General features: G+C 46.4%; 2 protein-coding genes across 4 annotated transcripts in view; both read left to right on the top strand.

Annotated features, from left to right (window-relative positions):
- The first annotated feature begins 2568 nt into the window (after positions 1-2568).
- The window catches only part of LOC144326275 (general transcription factor II-I repeat domain-containing protein 2-like), a 30723-nt gene continuing 14816 nt past the window's right edge, over positions 2569-18475 (top strand). The window contains exons 1-2 of one of the 2 annotated variants that reach the window (XR_013391470.1): positions 2569-2908; positions 3451-4007. Coding sequence is in view for 1 of the 2 variants with exons in the window: in XM_077922830.1 (XP_077778956.1) it covers positions 2600-2908; positions 3451-3606 (465 nt within the window). In the remaining variant the exon portion in view is untranslated. Of the gene's footprint in view, positions 2909-3450; positions 4945-18475 lie in introns of those variants that run through there. The other variant, XM_077922830.1, reaches the window with a different exon arrangement.
- Positions 8973-18475, top strand: part of LOC144326057 (uncharacterized) — a 39678-nt gene continuing 30175 nt past the window's right edge. Inside the window, exons 1-3 of one of the 2 annotated variants that reach the window (XM_077921819.1) lie at positions 8973-9149; positions 12891-13271; positions 17417-17603. In XM_077921819.1, the coding sequence (XP_077777945.1) occupies positions 8988-9149; positions 12891-13271; positions 17417-17603 (730 nt within the window). In that variant the 5' untranslated portion in view covers positions 8973-8987. Of the gene's footprint in view, positions 9150-12890; positions 13272-17416; positions 17604-18475 lie in introns of those variants that run through there. The other variant, XM_077921815.1, reaches the window with a different exon arrangement.

The following is an 18475-nucleotide window of genomic DNA, read 5'->3' as shown; positions in this document are numbered from 1 at the left end:
GCGGAAGAAGCTGATGCGAGCACTGTCAGAGAGGAGGTTTTTTTCCTTAAATCTGGATGCCAACAGTTCGGCAGAGTCTTTTGACAAGCTGAAGTCGCGAACTAGATAATTCAGCTCCTTTTGGGAAAATGGATGTGGAGCATCATCTTCAATAACCACTTCTTCTTCTTCATGTCCTTCAACACTGGAGGCATCTTCGTCACTAATGTCAGGAAGTTCTCCGAAGATAGGCACTGGAATTTCATCACAATGAGCTACAGGACGACGTGCTGATTGAAGATCAGGATACTTCATGGGGCGGCTGCCCCATTAACTTAGTTTTGATCCCCCAACTTTATGCTTTGCCGCACCAATTTATGAAAGATTTCGAGGTTTTATGACTTCAAACTGATCCCTTTTCGACATAATCACCCAGAACTATTGGACCTGAATACTTCTTGTCATTAAAACAATCATTTCCAATCAAAACAATTATTCGACATGGCATTTTACCCCCACCAACTTCTTCTAAAATGCTCCACACAAGCGTAAGGTAAAGTTAAAGGTACCCCTGCCCGTACGGGCCAGTCTTGACAGACTCTGGGGTTGTGCGCCCATCTCACTCAAGAGTCACGTGGCCAGCGTGACATCGCTGCTCTGGCGAGCCAGAGCCGCACACGGAAACGCCGTTTACCTTCCCGCCAGTAAGCGGTCCCTATTTATCTACTTGCACCCGGGGGTGCTTTCGAACTGCTAGGTTGGCAGGCGCTGGGACCGAACAGTGGGAGCGCACCCCGCCGCAGGGATTCGAACCGCCGACCTTTCGATCGGCAAGCCCTAGGCGCTGAGGCTTTTACCCACAGCGACACCCGCATCCCCCACACAAGCGTACATGTGAACAAAAACGTAAAAAAACGACATGTGGCCATAGCTCAAAAACCTGATTGAGCAAAACCAATGTGATTTTTGGATTCAGTGCATCAGATTCGTCCTAAATCAACTGAAAAAACACAGACAACAAAATTGTTGTTGACCAGTGAAATGAAATTTGAAACAATTAAAGTCTAACTTAGAGTTGAGACCCCCCTGGATAAATGGTTTGAAACATGAAAAGAAACCGTGTTTCTTGCTGCCGTAACTGTCGCTCATAATCTTTTCTGATGCTAATTGCCTTCTGATTCACCCATAAAACTGTAAATAATAGATCTGTATCTGAATGATTATGAGAAACAAAATGTTCTACCAGAGGTGCCTCCAAATTAGCATTATTAATACATGATCGGTGTTCACCAATCCGAACCCCCACAGCTCGAGTGGTAGAGCCTATATACAATAAATTGCCAGCTGCTGCCTTTGCTGCCTTCATGTGTTGTGATGGCGGCAGCAGCGGCAGAGGCAGCAACCCTCTCATTCCACTAACGAAAGGAACCTCTGAAGCCTGGTGCTGGGCTGGCTCCCTCCACCATCCCTCCACTTGGATACCCACTCACACACAGAGAGGGACGCATGCACCCTCTTGCCTTCCCTCACGTTGCGCACTGCCCTCAACCTCAACTTGCCCTCTTGGTCAGGCTGCCGAGAGGGAGGGGAGGGGAGGCTTCTGCTGGGCCAGAGCCGCTTCTCTTCTGGGCGACACCCCCCTCCACACCCCAATCCCTTTTCTGTTCCGAGCGGCTGTGTTGCAGGGCCCCCGGGTAACATATAAATACCCTCTATTTAAAACTTTTTCTTATCAGGCAATCATCGAAATTTTTATTTATAGACATATTACTGACATATTTTTTAGCTGCTTTTGGGGGGCCCTCCTCACCTGTGCCCCTAGTGGGTGCTTTCCTCGCTGTCCCCTAACTATGGCCCTGACCCCAATCACTGCAGCCTGTGTGGGAAAGCCTTGAGGAGCTCACTGTGTGCAAGGGGGCTTTCCCAGGAGAGAAGCTGCACTGGTGCTCCGAGGGCAGGAAGAGCTTTGGCTGGAAATCGTTGCTCCCTTCACACAAAAGGATCCACATGGGGAAGAAGCCATACAGGTGCTCTGAGTGCAGGAAGAGCTTGGGGGTCAGAATCCACACAGGTGGGAGAAACCTTCCCATTGCCCTGACTGCAGTTAGAGCTTCAGACAGGTAGCCCCTCTCTCCTGACACACGGGAGAACCCACACGAGGAGAGGGGGAGAAGAAGGATCTGAAATATTTCCCTTGAAGCTTGAATTGGTTTTTATTTTTTTATTTGTTTTATTTGATGTGTTGTGAAGCGCTTTGAGGCTTTTTCTTTAAAATAGAAAGCGGTATAGAAATGAAATGAATAATAAGGATAATTTCATTGCCAAAAGTAAAAAATGGCACCTCGGCATTCCATTGTGGCGACCGTAGCCTAGGTTTAAGGAGACATTTAGCAATTAACTGATAGATATCTGAGTTTTTAATCCTGCCATGGAAGGATGTCATCAGCAGGGCTTCCTCTCCCACTAATAAGGCTGAAGGTGGCTGAAGCACAAGATGGAGGTTGTGGAGCCTTGGCTTCCAGTATTTTCTCTTGATTATAATTATATCATCACTCCCCTCACCCTGGAAGAAATCCAGTTAACCGCTCCACCTGTTTCTTTGTTAGATCATTTGGTTGCAATGCCGTTGCACAAGAAGAGGAAGATAGATTTGGAGTGCCGCATTTTCAATAAGAAATGGACACACGACTATTTCTTTGTGGAGCTGAAAGGCATGCCCGTGTGCCTCATTTGTGGTGAGGCCCTCTCCATCCTGAAGAAGGCCAACCTGCAGAGGCACTACAGGACGAAGCACATCCAGTACGAGGAGTTCCAAGGGCAACTCCGCGAGGAGAAGGTCAAGGCGCTGAAAATGGACCTGCACGCCCAGCAAGGCATCGCCCCGGAACCAAGGAAGGAAATGGACAGCGTGGAGCAAGCCAGCTTCATGGTGAGCGAGCTGGTCTCCAAAAAGCTTCGCCTGCTCTCCAGAGGCGAGCTGGTGAAGGAGTGCATTGTGGCCACCGCCGCTCTCTTTGCCCCAGAGAAGCTGAAGCTCTTTGAGAGCGTGAGCTTCTCTCGCAGGAGGGGCCCAGCTCACAGCAAGAACTCGGCTCGGGGAATGGAGGGGTCTCCTGCAAGGGACCCCCGGGGCCCCCGATTACCAGAGGTGAACTTGGAAAGCCAGCTGCTAGCGGCCACATTGTTGATGCCGCCAGGCAAAAGTGAGCTTGAAAAAGAAACACAGCCACAAGTGTCACACTGAAAAGCTGCTGAGTTGAATGTTTATCATTATTTTATATATATTCACTTCTTTATTTTTTTCTTAAGTTTTTTATCATCAGAATTTTATCATTTGTACACCACCCATCTAACTGTGTTGCCCTACTACTCTGGGTGGTTTCCAACAAAATATTAGAAACACAAGAGCCCTCAAACAGTAAAATCTTCAGCTGTGAAGTTATATAATTTTTACATTTTTTTATCTTGCAGATTATAGAAGATGGTTCTGGAATTGGTTGGCTCCGCCTAACACTCCCTCTTGCTCTGCCAAGCAATGGGCATCAGTCCCCACTGCTTCTGTTTGGACCCCACTCCCCACAAAATAGATTTTTCCAATGGGTCACTGGCCTTTCATTTAACAAATAACGAAAGGTTCCCCACAGCAGAGTGTTTACGTGTAGGCTGGTGCCAAAGATAGAGGCAAATGGTTGCAATGTATTAACCTATATTGCTTGGTTATATTCCTTTTTTTCTTCCGTGACGGATTTTCAAGAAATCGACCCGGTGGTGAGGCAGGGATTGGGTGATCTTTCCTCTTTGAGGCACAGTTTGTTCCTTTGTACGTTCAAACATGAAAAATAAAAGTGAGCCAGAACGATAAAATGGTTACAGAATATTTACCTGGCGAAAGGCTGGCATCCTGTGGCCCCTTCAGATGTTGTTAGATTTCAACTCACGTCTTCCCTGGCCATTGGCCATCCTGGCTGGGACTCATGGGAGCTGGAGTCCAATGATCTCTGAAGGACTACAGGTTTCCCTATGTCTTGGTCCACAAATGCCAGGGACAATTCAAATCCCTCCTCAGTCGTGAAGCTCTGAGTGTCTTAAAGCCGGTCACCATCTTCATGTGAAACCTCCCTCGCAGGGTTGCTGTGTGCATGAAAGCAATATATCTTGTGGTGGGCTTGATGAGGGGAGTGTGCAACAGAAATGTACTTCCTAGGTAAAAAGACAGGAAATAGTTCTGAATCTGATTGAAAAGAAAGCATTCTTTGTCTCCATATAGCAGGGCTGGGGCCCAGGTGTTGTTGAACTCCAGTCCCAGCATCTGGTTCCTCAGCCCTCTGCACTCTCTCTCTGGAAACCTCCAGCTGCCAGGTGACAGGAACCAGCCAATGCTTCCCAGTTCAGAAACAGACTGCCAGGAACTGGGATTGCAAGTTGCCAATATGGGAAACTTAGGCAAGCATCAACATATTCGGTTTCCATGCTTATGAATGTTGATTTGGATCAGATCGTCTGAGGTGAGGAAATATTAGGGGAAATATCTGCTTGACACCACCTTGTGATAGTTTTGACAGCAATTCGGGGAACTGGGAATATTTCTAGGTCCATCAGGGTTGATGGACCAGCAAATAGCTAGAGAGGATTAAGGTGTGTGTTGGTGGGGTGGGGGTGGAATTAGGCCTTGTTTCTTGTGTGGCAGATAAGAGATTCCATAGTTCTTAAGGGTGAAAGTTTGCTGCCTGTCAAAATGATGCTTGAGCCTTTTTTTTCCCTTTCAAAAAACCAAAACAAAACAACCCAAACATGGCAGCTGGTCTAGTCAAGCAGGAAAATATAAGGTTCATTTGTGAAGTTACCTGTTTAGCTCCGAGCTTTGTTTACATCTGTCCTTTTTAGCAAACAAATCCACATAATTGTTGGTGGCTGTCAATGTTCTTGTCAAATAGAACTAATTAAAAGTTTTTACTGTTAAAAAAAGTTGTGGAAAATACTTTCAGCTGAAGTTGCAAACACACTGATCCTGATCTCTGTACAGTCGTACCTTGGTTCTCAAATTTAATCCGTTCTGGGAGTCCGTTTGATTCCTGGAACCGTACGAGAACCACGGCACGGCTTCCGATTGACTGCAGGAGCTTCCTGCACTCAATCAGAAGCTGTGTCGGACATACGACTTCTGAAACATTTGAGTTGCAAGGCGTTTTACATTCAAGGTATGGCTGTATTACATATGCACTACAGTTGGGTTGAAACAGTTCTCTTTACACTTACCTGATTTGCACTTAATAATTTATAATAATAATTTATTATTTATACCCCGCCCATCTGGCTGGGTTTCCCCAGCCACTCTGGGCAGCTTCCAACAAAATATTAAAATACAATAGTCTGTTAAACATTAAAAGCATCCTAAACAGGGCTGCCTTCAGATGTCTTCTAAAAGTCAGTTAGTTGTTTTTCTCTTTGACATCTGGTGGGAGGGTGTTCCACAGAGCGGGTGCCACTACCAAGAAGGCCCTCTGCCTGGTTCCCTGTAACTTGGCTTCTCACAGGGAGGGAATCACCAGAATGCCCTCAGCGTGGACCTCGGTGTTTGGGCAGAACAATGGGTGTGGAGATGCTCCTTCAGGTATACTGGACCGAGGCCTTTCTAAAGGTCAGCGCCAACACATTGAATTGTGCTCAGAAACGTACTGGGAGCCAATGTAGATCTTTCAAGACTGGTGTTATGTGGTGCCAAGGGTGGAGAAATTCATACCTGGGGGGGCCAATTGCACATGTGGTCTGTGGTCCTCAGAATCCACCCCATCCCCTTCCATGGCTCTGCTTCGCACCTTAGCCAGCCGGGATGTGCCTTTAAACTCCTGACAATGCCTCCTCCTCGCCTGGATGGAGGGGAGAGCGTTGTGTGTGCATTTGTATCTCAGATATATCCTTCCCATACAAGGCAAAACTGTTCAAACCATGGCACTACATCTTTTTTTTGCTTTAAAAAGAAAGCATTGAAAGAAGGGTTGTTTTTAAATTTTATTGCTTTATTTTTCACAACTTAATGCAAAGAAAACAACTTCCCCTTTTCCCAGCCAGTGTGGTGTAGTGGTTAAGAGTGGTAGTCTGGTAATGTGGTTCGTGTCCCCGCTCCTCCACATGCAGCTGCTGGGCGACCTTGGGCTAGTCACACTTCTCTGGAGTCTCTCAGCCTCACTCAACTCACAGAGTACAGTGGTACATACGCTTCAGGTTACATACGCTTCAGGTTACAGACTCCGCTAACCCAGAAATAGTACCTCGGGTTAAGAACTTTGCTTCAGGATGAGAACAGAAATCGTGTGGTGGTGGCACAGTAGCAGCGGGAGGCCCCATTAGCCAAAGTGGTGCTTCAGGTTAAGAACGGACCTCTGAAACAAATTAAGTACGTAACCAGAGGTACCACTGTATTTAACAACAAGTACTTGAAAGACTAAACCGCGATGTAGCCGTGCTCTTTTCCATCCCTTTCCAAGAATTGCAACAATCTGTTCCTCCAATTGGTTCTCCCTTCACTGCAGTCAACTGAAGGCAACCAACTATGCCCTGGAGGCCCGATCTTTCTCACTGCCAATGAAAATGAATGAATAGGAGAACCTATGCATGTGTCACCGACACAAAAACTTTGGATATGCACTCTGTAAAATAATGAAAGTTTACTCCCCCCTCCCCCCCTCTATCCCCACTTCTCAACTCCCCAACCTTATACTGTATGCAACATTATAGTCTGTCTGTGTGTGAATTTTGATGATATCCAAAGTAACAGAGTAGCTTATAGCTAAGAAGCAAAATAGCTGTTCTAGGTGATAGTTCCTTTTTACAGACTACAATGTCCAGACTCTTGGTATTCAAAAGAACCTTACTTTCATAAACATATAACCGAGAAAAATATATTTACAATCTCATGCTTATTCAAACACGGGCATGTTCTCACTTGAATTGTCTTACAGTTTCTTACAAAAGGTTTTTACTTTCACCTCAGCAGTAATTCTGTTTTTGAACTTTTGAGCAGTAATTTTGATCAGCATTTCGTGATCTTCCACTGTTCCACTTCAGACAGATCACACTGACACACGATAGTATCCTGAGACATCTCTCTCAGCAGCACTTCTCCCTCATGCACAGAGAGAGAAAAGAACAGAAAAGCAGTTAAAAACAACAGTTACTGGAATAACAGTCTCAACAGAATGGAATGCCTCCCTCATGTGACTAACACACATGAGGGCTACTGTCAAAGGAAACTCCATCTTAAAACATTCTCATTTATGGAAATTAAACCATCATCCTTAGCACTTTCCCCAGACTTAGAGAAACCAGCGAGCCTTATAACTAGGAGAGCAAAAAGCTCAAAGACAGAGGGCACTTAGCGGCACCCACAGAGGAGATGATTATGATGATAGCTCCATTGATGTCAGTGAGCTTATTCTGAATAAAACAACCCATTGGTTTGTAGACCTCAGATCTCCAGAGGAGGAAATAAGGGGATTTGTGTCAGGGAACAGCTTCCAAACCCTGCTGCCAATGCATTCTCCTCCTAGCTACACTTGCTATTCGCAGTTCATTGTCTTCTGGATCAGTGCCTTAATCTTTTGTAGATTCTGTATATCAGAGCATAGCCACTGAGGTGTCCCCAGATGTTGGTGTCCAGTTCCCATCAGTTTCAGCCAGCAGGGATGACAGTCAAGGATGATGGAAGCTGTAATCTGGACCTCACCACCTGGACTATGCTGCCCTATATCCTTCCCATTGAAACAAATGTGAAAATAAATTTTGGACGCTATAGATTTATCCTGGTCTGGTGCATGCAATGCCTTTTGTTTTGCAGCTGCATGATTTGTGCTTGTATAGTGGTGGCCATTGGCTATAAACAATAAAATTTATAGATACAGTAGATTGAACTGCAAAAAATAAGTAATAAAATAATAAAACGATTATTATTATTTTGGTCCTCACTCCCAAATGGTGTGTGTGTTTTTTGGTTATATTGTGCTTTTGGTTATATTGGGGATGGGGGGTGGAGAAGTATGAAGGCCAAAACCGCTCCCCTCCTCTGCTAAATGGATGCAGGAGACCAGAGGCAGCGAACGAAAAAGCAGGGAAAGACAAACCCTCCAAGTGCCACTATTTTCCAGGGATGTCCCTGATTTAGAGAAGCCGTCCTGGTTTCTGATTTGATCCCAGAATGTCTCGCTTTTCCTTAGGGTCTCCCCATTTTCATTGAAGAAATGCTGGAGGGAATGGAGTTATCCAACCCACGGGCCCTCCGAAGGCAATCCTGTATAGGAAAGTTTTTTAGGAAGGAAGTCTAAACAGAGTTAAATTTGAGAAAATTAGGATAAGATTGTATATTCATGTTGAAAAATTAATAAAAAATATTTTTAAAAAAGGAAAGTTTTTAAATGTTTAATGTTTTATTATGTTTTTATACATGTTGGAAACTTCCCAGAGTGGCTGGGGCAACGTAATAAGATGTGTGGTGTATAAATAGTAAAATTATAGTTATGGAATGGGATGTCCCTATTTTCATCAGATTGGGTCGGTTGCTGGAGCTAAGTGATTGCAGGATCCCAACCAGCAGAGCTGGGAACTGGACTGCCTCCTCCAGCTACCCATTCGGGCTGCAGGCATAGCTGTCAACCTTCCCTTTTTTGCCGGAAATTCCCTTATTCCAGTGCCATTTCCAGCTGCTATCCCGGTTTGTTAGATATCCTGTAGACTGTCCCCGGGACAGGTGAGGCTGCCGATCCCTTATTTTCAAATCTGAAAATTGACAGCTGTGGCTGCAGGTTGGCATCGTCCCAGCTTTCTGAAAAGATTTACTGATGAGGAAACCAGTGACTGCACATCGGATCACAAGGAGACTTATTTGTGCAACATTCTGGATATCCGAGAAGATGCCAGGTAGATTCCAATGATACAATAAATTTTGAGCGACAGCGCAAGGGGGCGCATCCAGCCTCGCAGCCTCCCAGGGCCCAACCCACAGCCAGCGAGCTCCGATGCTCAGAGAGGCAGGAAACGGGGCCAGCCAGGGGGACTCGAGAGCGGCTGCACTTTCCTGTCCCCCGCCGAGGAGAGCGGAGGAGCAGCGGCCCGTGGCCTGGCGAGTTTCCCCGGAGAGGAGCCGGATTCCGCTGCAGGGACGGAGCGAGGAGTCCGAGGTGCAGGAGGCGGGGGGGGGGGGCAGGAGCGGGAGGAGGAGGGGGAGAGCACGTGGGCCTGGCAGGATCAGGCCCCGAGCCCAGCTAGAGGCTGCAGGGAGCCCCCCAATCGGGCAGGAAGGGGAAGGGGCGCAGCTGAGGGGCAGGGCATCTGCAGGAGGGCACAGGGGCAAACATCTCTGGCTCAGGCTGGCACGGACCCTGCCGGAGACCCTGGGGAGCTGCTCCCTTCAGTCCTGAGCTCAAGGGGCAGAATGAGGGGTCCAAGGCAGCTGCTGCTTCGCGATGGACGATGCATATAGTCGCTCACGGATCAGCGGCGTACCTGGGGCTTTTGCCTACCCTAACCCTCATCAGGGAGCCCAGCCCATTTCGACGGTCCTCCCCACGGGGGAGAGGGAAGGGGAGGCAGGGGGGGAATGGAAGAGCAGTGCAACAGGGAGGTGTCCCTCTCACCCTGCAGCCCCCTGACACCCTTTGCAGGCCACTACTCCTTCCCCCCCTCCTCTGCCAGTGCCATTGATAAACCTATCGCCCTCATTTGTGAATTGGTCTGATCGCCTTTGAAAGCTCTCTTTCTCTTGTAGTAATGATGTCCATCAGATTCATTTAGCAAGGAAATGGCTTCTTTTGTCTTCCCCAAATCAAGGTACACTGTGCCTACACATGGAGGCTCTGTTGATCTGTCACGGCTAATAAAACAGCTAATAGATCTATTTCCCGGAGAAGGCACCCTGATCTTTTCCGAAGCTGTCAAAGCTAGTGACCTCTTGTGTCTGCGTGTAAATCAGTGAGAGAGGCTTAAACCTGTTTCATTAATTGTTTTATTTCCACCTTCCTCAGTAATACAGCTGAGTTTTCAGATGAAGGCTGAGGGTTGAAGTGGGTGACAGTTTAGAGAATGCAGAAGAAAGGAGGATTCTTAAGATGTGTGGCATATGGAAATGAATTAATGATAATAAAAACGTTGAAGACAGTATTGTAAAAGACTGAGGAAGGCGAAATTGAAATTAGCTATTCATGTTCAGATTATTACTCATTTCATTTCTATACTGCTTCATATTTCTAAAATGTTTTTATAATAAATTTTATTAAAATTTTCACAATATCTCCAATCATACAATTTTCCAAATCACATATTTTGACTTTTTGAACCTCCCTCAGCTCCTCTGACAATCATCCGTAATTAAATTTCTACCTTCACATTCCTTAATTATAGTATCGCCTTCAAGTAAAATCTTTCTATCCTCGTTTACATTCTTGCAATATTCCTTATTTTTTCCACAAAGCTTCTTTAAAACACACTAGCGTTGTTTGTTCCTCACATACACTCTTCAAATATTCTCTGAATTTTCCCCAGTCCTCTAGGAACTTGTGGTCTCTTTGAAGTCTGATTTTTCCAGTTAATTTATCTACTTCTGCGTAATCTGTTAGTTTTTTTCTCCATTCTTTCAAAGTTGGTAATTCTTCTTGTTTCCATTTTTGGGCCATCAATGTTCTCGCTGCTGTTATTGCGTACTGAAAGAGTTTACAGTCCCTCTTATTTATTTCATTTCTAGTTATTCCCAGTAGGAAGGTTTCTGGTTTCTTTACAAAGCTATATTTCAGCATTTTCTTTAACTCATTATATATCATTTCCCAGAACCCCTTCACTTTCTTACACTCCCACCACATATGAATAAAAGTACCCTCTTTCTCTTTACATTTCCAACATTTGTTACAGGTTTTATACATTTTTGCCAATTTAACTGGTGTTATATACCATCTGTATACCATTTTCATACCATTTTCTTTTAACATAGTACATGCTGTAAACTTCAGATTTTCATTCCATATTTTTTGCCAGTCTTCCATATCAATACTATACCCTAAATCTCTGGCCCAGTGAATCATTACAGATTTAACTTCCTCATCCATCGTGTGCCATTCCAATAATATTTTATACATTTTTGAGATTATCTTACAATCATTGTTAACAATTTCCGTTTGAAATTTCGAATCTTTTTCTTTATACCCTTTTTCTTTCACATCCTTTTTAAACATATCATTTATCTGGTAGTAATGCAGCCAATCAAATACATGTTCTTTTACTTGCTCGTATGGCTTCAATCTCCATTTCTCTCCTTCTTTTACCACTAAATCTCCGTAAGTAATCCAATTACTCCTCATATTAATTTTCTTGACTCCCATAACCTCTAATGGGGATAACCAATGTGAAACCCCCATTTCTCATAGATTTTTATATCTGTCCCATACTTCAATTAACGATTTCCGGAAGATAGGGTTTTCAAACGATTTATAACCTTTTTTCTTCTCTTGCCATAGATACGCATGCCACCCAAATCTGTTATTTGCTTCATATTTTTAAGGAAAAAAATCTAATTAGTAATTAGAGAGAAATCTCATTGCAGTTTGTGTCCATAGGATGTTGAGAACATTAACTCTGTAGATCCAGGAGTTCTCTCCTCCTGATAGTCTCAGATTTGATTGTTCTTTCCGATAGAACAGGAGGAACGAAACATTTATGGGCTTAAAGCTGCATTGATTCTGGAGGCCACATTCCAGTGAGCTTTGAGGCCAATGTATGCACATGCATGCGCACACAGAAAAGAGATGCAGACCATAAAGTCACATGCACACACTCACCAGAGGTGCTGCACACACTCACCAGACATGCCATCTAGCATACATACAAGTCTTGCAAACACAATCAGTATGTTTAAACCTTCCAACCCCAGTCTTGGGGGGAGGAAAAATAAGAGCACAAGAAGACCCTGCTGAATTAGCAATGAGATCTGTGGAAAAAAGTCCCTTGTGATTGTTCTTTAGAAATCCTCTTTAAAGAGCAGCCAGAGGGATCATTTATTTTCCTTTTGCCCCATTTCAGCACTGTGCTGGTTTGGGCTGAAATTGGAGTTGAAAAGATCTCTGTAAGGGCCCTTTAGGCACCTTTTTCTCCAGGACAGACAGAGATCTTCAGCCTATGATCAGATCAGGAGATGGAAACAGCAGGGACTAGCAGGACACACCCTGAGGCTTGGCAAGCCATATGCAGCCAATGGACTGCAAGTTAGAATATCTTCAATAAAGAGAGTTTGTGACCATCAAATATAAAATATTTTGGAGTGGGTTGTTTGATTTTGTTGGCCAATGTTCCTTTTGTCTGTTTGTTTGTTTGTTTGTTTGTTTGTTTGTTTGTTTGTTAGACTGTGCAGATACCATACATTTAAAGCACGTGGCTTCCCCCAGAGAACCACAGGACCTGTAGTTTATTGCTAGAGTTCTCAACACCCCTAACAAACTGCAGCTGGCAGGATTTCTTGGGTGAAGCCATGTACTTTCAATGTTAGCTGGGTCTGTCGCAGCCTTAATCATATACAAAGATCTGTTGCTGCCTTTCCAACATGCTAGAAGTTGCAGCCAGGATCAGCATTCCCTGTCCACTGAACATGCTCAGTCCTCTCACTGGGTTGTTTTTGGATTTCCCTCCCACTGCCTTGGTTCCCCCCCCCCCCAAATATTATTTGTACTTCCATAAACCTTGATGTTTCCCCCAGTCTTTGAATAACTTCCCCTCGTCCCTGGGTGGAGTCATTTGGGTGACATAATGATTGTCATTCACAGCCTGAACATCAGAAATAGAAAGAGTAATAATATATTTCGAAAATTGGCTAATGGTTAAAATGTGCTTTTGTTTTTATTCTTGGGTTTTATTTTACTTTGTGTCTAATTCTTTTCTAGCAGGGTGGTGTAAAAATGGAAGAGCAGGGACCCAGGAGACCCATTCAAAGGGAAAGACTGGAGTGCAAAGGAAAGAAACCTCCTGCCGGCCAAGTTGGGGCCATCAGGGATCTTCTGCCTCGGGCAGATTTATTTCAAATTAAGCAGGAGCAAGAGGAGGGGCAGCCGCAGCAGCACTGGGATGCCCAGAAGCAGGATTTCCTGAAGACGATGCAGCTCCCTCGTTCACGATGGGAAACCCCACAGGCTCCCAGTCCTCCCCAATCTGGGAATAGTGTCCTCTCCTTCAGGGGAGCTGCAGATGCCAGTCGGTGGCCAAGTGGGAGAGTAGGGGGAGCAGACCAGACCCTGCTCCCAGACACTGAGGGGCTTCTGGGAAAGGTAAGTGCCCTCCTTCTTGTAAAGAAGCTGGTAAAATGCGGTCTTGACTTTGCTACCACTCAGTGGATTTGTAACTGGCTGACTGACCAAGCCCAAAGGGTGCTCATCAATGGTTCCTCTTCATCCTGGAGAAGAGTGACTAGTGGGGTGCCACAGGGTTCTGTCTTGGGCCCAGTCTTATTCAACATCTTTATCAACGACTTGGATGATGGACTCAAGGGCATCCTGATCAAATTTGCAGATGACACCAAACTGGGAGGGGTGGCTAACACCCCAGAGGACAGGATCACACTTCAAAACGACCTTGACAGATTGGAGAACTGGGCCAAAACAAACAAGATGAATTTTAACAGGGAGAAATGTAAAGTATTGCACTTGGGCAAAAAAAATGAGAGGCACAAATACAAGATGGGTGACACCTGGTGTCAGGGCCACCCGAGGTCCCAGCTCACAAGAGACCAACGCCAAGTCCAGCTTATGTACAAAAGCTTTTATTGAAGAACATTGTTAGCTCCACATCCGAGGCGCGTGACCCCACGTCTGTTAGGCTTAGACCGCTGAAGTCCCTTCTGAATCAGTCCCGCCTCTACACCAGTTTAAGAGGCTTGCGCTGGACCACCTCTTCCTCTCCTTCCTTTTCTGCAGGGTCTTTCTGCCCCCCTGGGTTCCCTCCCTCCGGGATTCCCCAGAGGCTGAATCCTCTGACGCCTGCTCCCCCCTCCTCCGTGCTTTGGGACCAGGCTCCTCCTCCGGACTCTCCTCACTTCCGCGCGCCTCCACATTTGAACTTGGCGCGCGTACGCTGCTTCTGACCTTCCTCTTGACAGTTACACTGCTCTCGGTACTACTCTCCGCCCCTTCCGGCAGGACGTCTTGCCCCGATCTCCTTCCCCTCTCTGCTTCCTGCTCTGCTCCGCCTGGCACACTGGGAACTCCACCCCCTTCACTCCGTTCCGGCGGAGAAGCCGGTCCCGATCTCCAACTCCCACTGGGGGTTCCCCTGCTGCTGCCCTGCTCCTGACTACTCCCCCCTGTGGCTCCCCTTGGCCTGACCAGGGGCACTCCCTTTTGGGAATCCTCCGATTCACTGGAGAGACTCATGGAAGTCCTCGACTCGTTGTCATCTTCTTCCTCGTCGCCCTGGGATCCTTCCCCCTTGCTCTCAATCTCCTCCCTCATCTGCGTCTCTCTCCCTGAACCCCTGACACCTGGCTTGAGAGCAGTACACGTGAAAAGGATCTAGGAGTCTTGGTTGACCACAAACTTGACATGAGCCAACAGTGTGACGCGGCAGCTAAAAAAGCCAATGCAATTCTGGGCTGCATCAATAGGAGTATAGCATCTAGATCAAGGGAAGTAATAGTGCCACTGTATTCTGCTCTGGTCAGACCTCACCTGGAGTACTGTGTCCAGTTCTGGGCGCCACAGTTCAAGAAGGACACTGACAAACTGGAACGTGTCCAGAGGAGGGCAACCAAAATGGTCAAAGGCCTGGAAACGATGCCTTATGAGGAACGGCTAAGGGAGCTGGGCATGTTTAGCCTGGAGAAGAGGAGGTTAAGGGGTGATATGATAGCCATGTTCAAATATATAAAAGGATGTCACATAGAGGAGGGAGAAAGGTTGTTTTCTGCTGCTCCAGAGAAGTGGACATGGAGCAATGGATCCAAACTGCAGGAAAGAAGATTCCACCTAAACATTAGGAAGAACTTCCTGACAGTAAGAGCTGTTCGACAGTGGAATTTGCTGCCAAGGAGTGTGGTGGAGTCTCCTTCTTTGGACGTCTTTAAGCAGAGGCTTGACAACCATATGTCAGGAGTGCTCTGATGGTGTTTCCTGCTTGGCAGGGGGTTGGACTCGATGGCCCTTGTGGTCTCTTCCAACTCTATGATTCTATGATTCCTCTCACCTGGGTTTCCAGCACCTGGAGGTCACAGGTCCAGTGCCTCTAGACATGGAGGTTCTGCTTAGCTTTGGTGGTGAATATTCCTCCTCCCTGCACTTTCTCTCTAATCCACTTTAAAAAGGTTTGCTAGACCAAACCTTACATGGCAGGTTTGCGATCATATCGCCTGCTATTCTTACTTTACCTAAACAGCTGCAGGTGACTCTGAGTTTTATCAGAGCAGAAGCTGTGTCAGAAGAGGTGACCTTCCACCAACCCCCCTTTTCCTCCTCTAAATTGCCTCCATTTCCAAAATGCTCTTTTCTCCCCACTGAGGTAAAAATCTTGGCACGTCTCGCAGCCTCAGAAATCCCATGTGTAGTCGCATTAAATAAGACTGGCCTATTTTGCAAGGTTGTTGCAAGATCTATTAAGATAATGGCCAGGTTCAGATGACTGAATCACAGCCTGAAAAGCTGGGTTAAAAATAGGAACAGTTTTTAATGCATTGCTGCAGCAAAGTTACGCTAAAACCTAAGTTGACCCAAGTTTAAAACAAAAAACTCTAGCCGCCACCGCATTCTCCTGGCCCCCACAACCAGAATGCATCACTCCAGGAAGGACTCCCACCCAACCTTTAGTGAGAGAGGGGAAAAGAGAAGGACTCTGCATGGGTAGTTGCACAAATTTACCAGCTGTGGTCCTGCACTGGCAGCAAGGCTAACAAACAGGGGAGCTGGGAACGTGCTGGTCCCATATCTCCCTGCATCTGCCTCCTGACCTAATTGTCCCAGCTTACCTCATGATTTGGCCGGCCCTGAGGGTGAACTGTGCTGAAACCAGGCAGTCTCTTATGAGCCATAACTAACAAACTTTCCATTTTGCCCAAACCAGGAAACTACAGCTGCCAGCTTTGGAATAAGCTGGGATATTAAGCTAACTTCAAACTGTGCTTGGTGAAAACAGGAAACTCTGGCTGATCAGTGGCTTCGTGGTTTGACTGATCCCACTGTTAGCAGTAAAAATAGGAAGCTCTGTTGCGTTCAAAGGGGTTTTTGGACAGTCTCTGATCAGCATGCGTAGCAGGACAGGCTTAAAAAGGTAAAGGACCCCTGGCCATTAGGTCTAGTTGTCACCGACTCTGGGGTTGTGGTACTCATCTCGCTTTATTGGCCGAGGGAGCCAGCATACACCTTCCGGGTCATGTGGCCAGCATGACTAAGCCACTTCTGGCAAACCATAGCAGCGCACGGGAACGCCGTTTACCTTCCTGCCGGAGCGGTACCTATTTATCTACTTGCACTTTGACGTGCTTTTGAACTGCTAGGTTGGCAGGAGCAGGGACCAAGCAACGGGAGCTCACCTCACCCGGTCGCGGGGATTCGAACCGCCAACCTTCTTATTGGCAAGTCCTAGGCTGTGTGGTTTAACCCACAGCTCCACCCGCATCCCAGGACAGGCTTAGGAAGCTATTATTATTATTATTATTATTATTATTATTTGCATCCTGGGTTGCCTCTGCCCATCTGGGTAGCTTCCAACAAAATAAAAACCGTCAAAAATTTCCTTGTAAAAGGCTGCCTTTGGAAGTCTTCCATTTTGTAGAAATGGCCTTCGGTTTTAAAGAATTGCCCTCTTTTCGGAATCATGTATGCTGTCCTCTAGGTCCAAACACACAGAGACTCACACATAGTGGGAACAAGCAGTGCTTTAAAGTGCTTATCTTGCAAACTTTCCATCTAAGTTGTTTACTCCTGACCAAAGTTCCTGTTTCCCAAAAGGACAGGAGGGGGAGCAGAGGAGGAAACGGATGGGTTTGAAGGCTCTTTCTGCCTCTCTCCTTTGAGGAACAAGAGCAAAGGGTTTTTGCAGGGCAGGAGGACATTGGAGGAGGCAGTGAGGGCAGAGGGAGCAGTGGGCGGATCCCCCGCCTCTCCCAGGGGGTCCAGATGCAAGCAAGGGGCTTCCTTCTTCTCCATGCAAGGGCCACCCATGTATTCAGAGCAGTCCTTTGCAGATTAACTTAACTTCCAAGGGATCTACTCTCAGGCCACTAATGTGCATACCATGCCAGCCTTAGGAAGGGAGGTGGGACAGGCAGGTGAAAGGAATTGGCAAAGGTGTTTGAAAATGGGTGGGGGCTCTTGGGAAGGGGGTGCCCAATTGGGGCTTCTCCAGGGGCAGCAGAATGTCTTGGGCAGGAGAATCCCTGCAGGGGCTCTGAGACTCCCTTGGCTTCTTCTTCTTCCCTCCCTCCCAGGAAGCTGCAACTTGCTCTGACTTCTGCGCTCCTCAGGAAGCTGAACCTGCAAACCTAGCTGAGACTGAACCTGCAACCCTGGCCAGGATGGAAGGAGGGAGATGGACAGTTGACCTGGTCAGGCTGTCTCCCGCATCCCTCCCCACAACCTCTGAGCACTCCCTCCCAGGACCCTTGCAGAAATCTGGTGAGTTCCAGGGAAGAGGAGATGGGGACAGGGATAGATGGATGGCGGAGGGAGAAAGAGGAAAAGATGGAGAGGAGACAAATGGAAGGAAGTTCCTGACAGGAAGAAGGAACGGGTGAGGCCTTCTCCGGAGCAGCTCTTTGTTTCTTGAATCCTTTTCCTAAAGTAGTGGGGGCAGATTTTCTTCCTCCAGGCTTTGAAACCTTAGGTGTTATTTCCATGGCAGGAATAATTGATGATAATGATGTTGCACACCAATCCTGAATAATGGGTGAAGGGGAATAGAAATGTTTCCCATAATTATTTATAATTAATGTATTTTAATGGTTTCTATTACCTTTATTTTTTATAGACAGAGTCAGAATGATACATTCCACCAGCATCAAAACACAATAAATGCATGCACCTCCCCAGTTTGGTGGGCTTAAGGGACAATGGACCAGTTATCATGATACACGATTCCTGTGGCTGGAGGCTCTACACTTAGGATTGGGCATATAAAGTCCAAGAGTGTCTGGTATTATAAGCCAATTGTGTAAACTTGCCAATCTTACAGACTGGGGTTGTTTGTGAGAGTGAGTGAGTGAGTGAGTGGGATAATAATTTTAGCGCCCCTTGGTTCTCCCGCACAGACGCGAGACAACTCCAGTAGTAATTATCTCAGGTTTATTGCTCAAACTCACAAATCACTGTGGAGCTCAGTCTTCAGCCTGTTCATCCCAGCTTGCAGTTGCTGAGTCCTCCAGCAAAGAAGCCCCCACTTTCGCTTTCTTTTCCCCTCTTCTCGCACATTCTCACGAGCCTATGATTTTTTGGACAGGCTATTTCGGGGGCTCTGTGTCAGAGCTCAAACTGAAGATAACAGTCTGTGC

This window comes from Podarcis muralis, chromosome 2, assembly GCF_964188315.1.
Source record: "Podarcis muralis chromosome 2, rPodMur119.hap1.1, whole genome shotgun sequence".
Taxonomy (NCBI): Eukaryota; Metazoa; Chordata; class Lepidosauria; order Squamata; family Lacertidae; genus Podarcis; species Podarcis muralis.
Note: the sequence above shows the minus strand (reverse complement) of the source record. Positions and strands in the feature narration are given on the sequence as shown.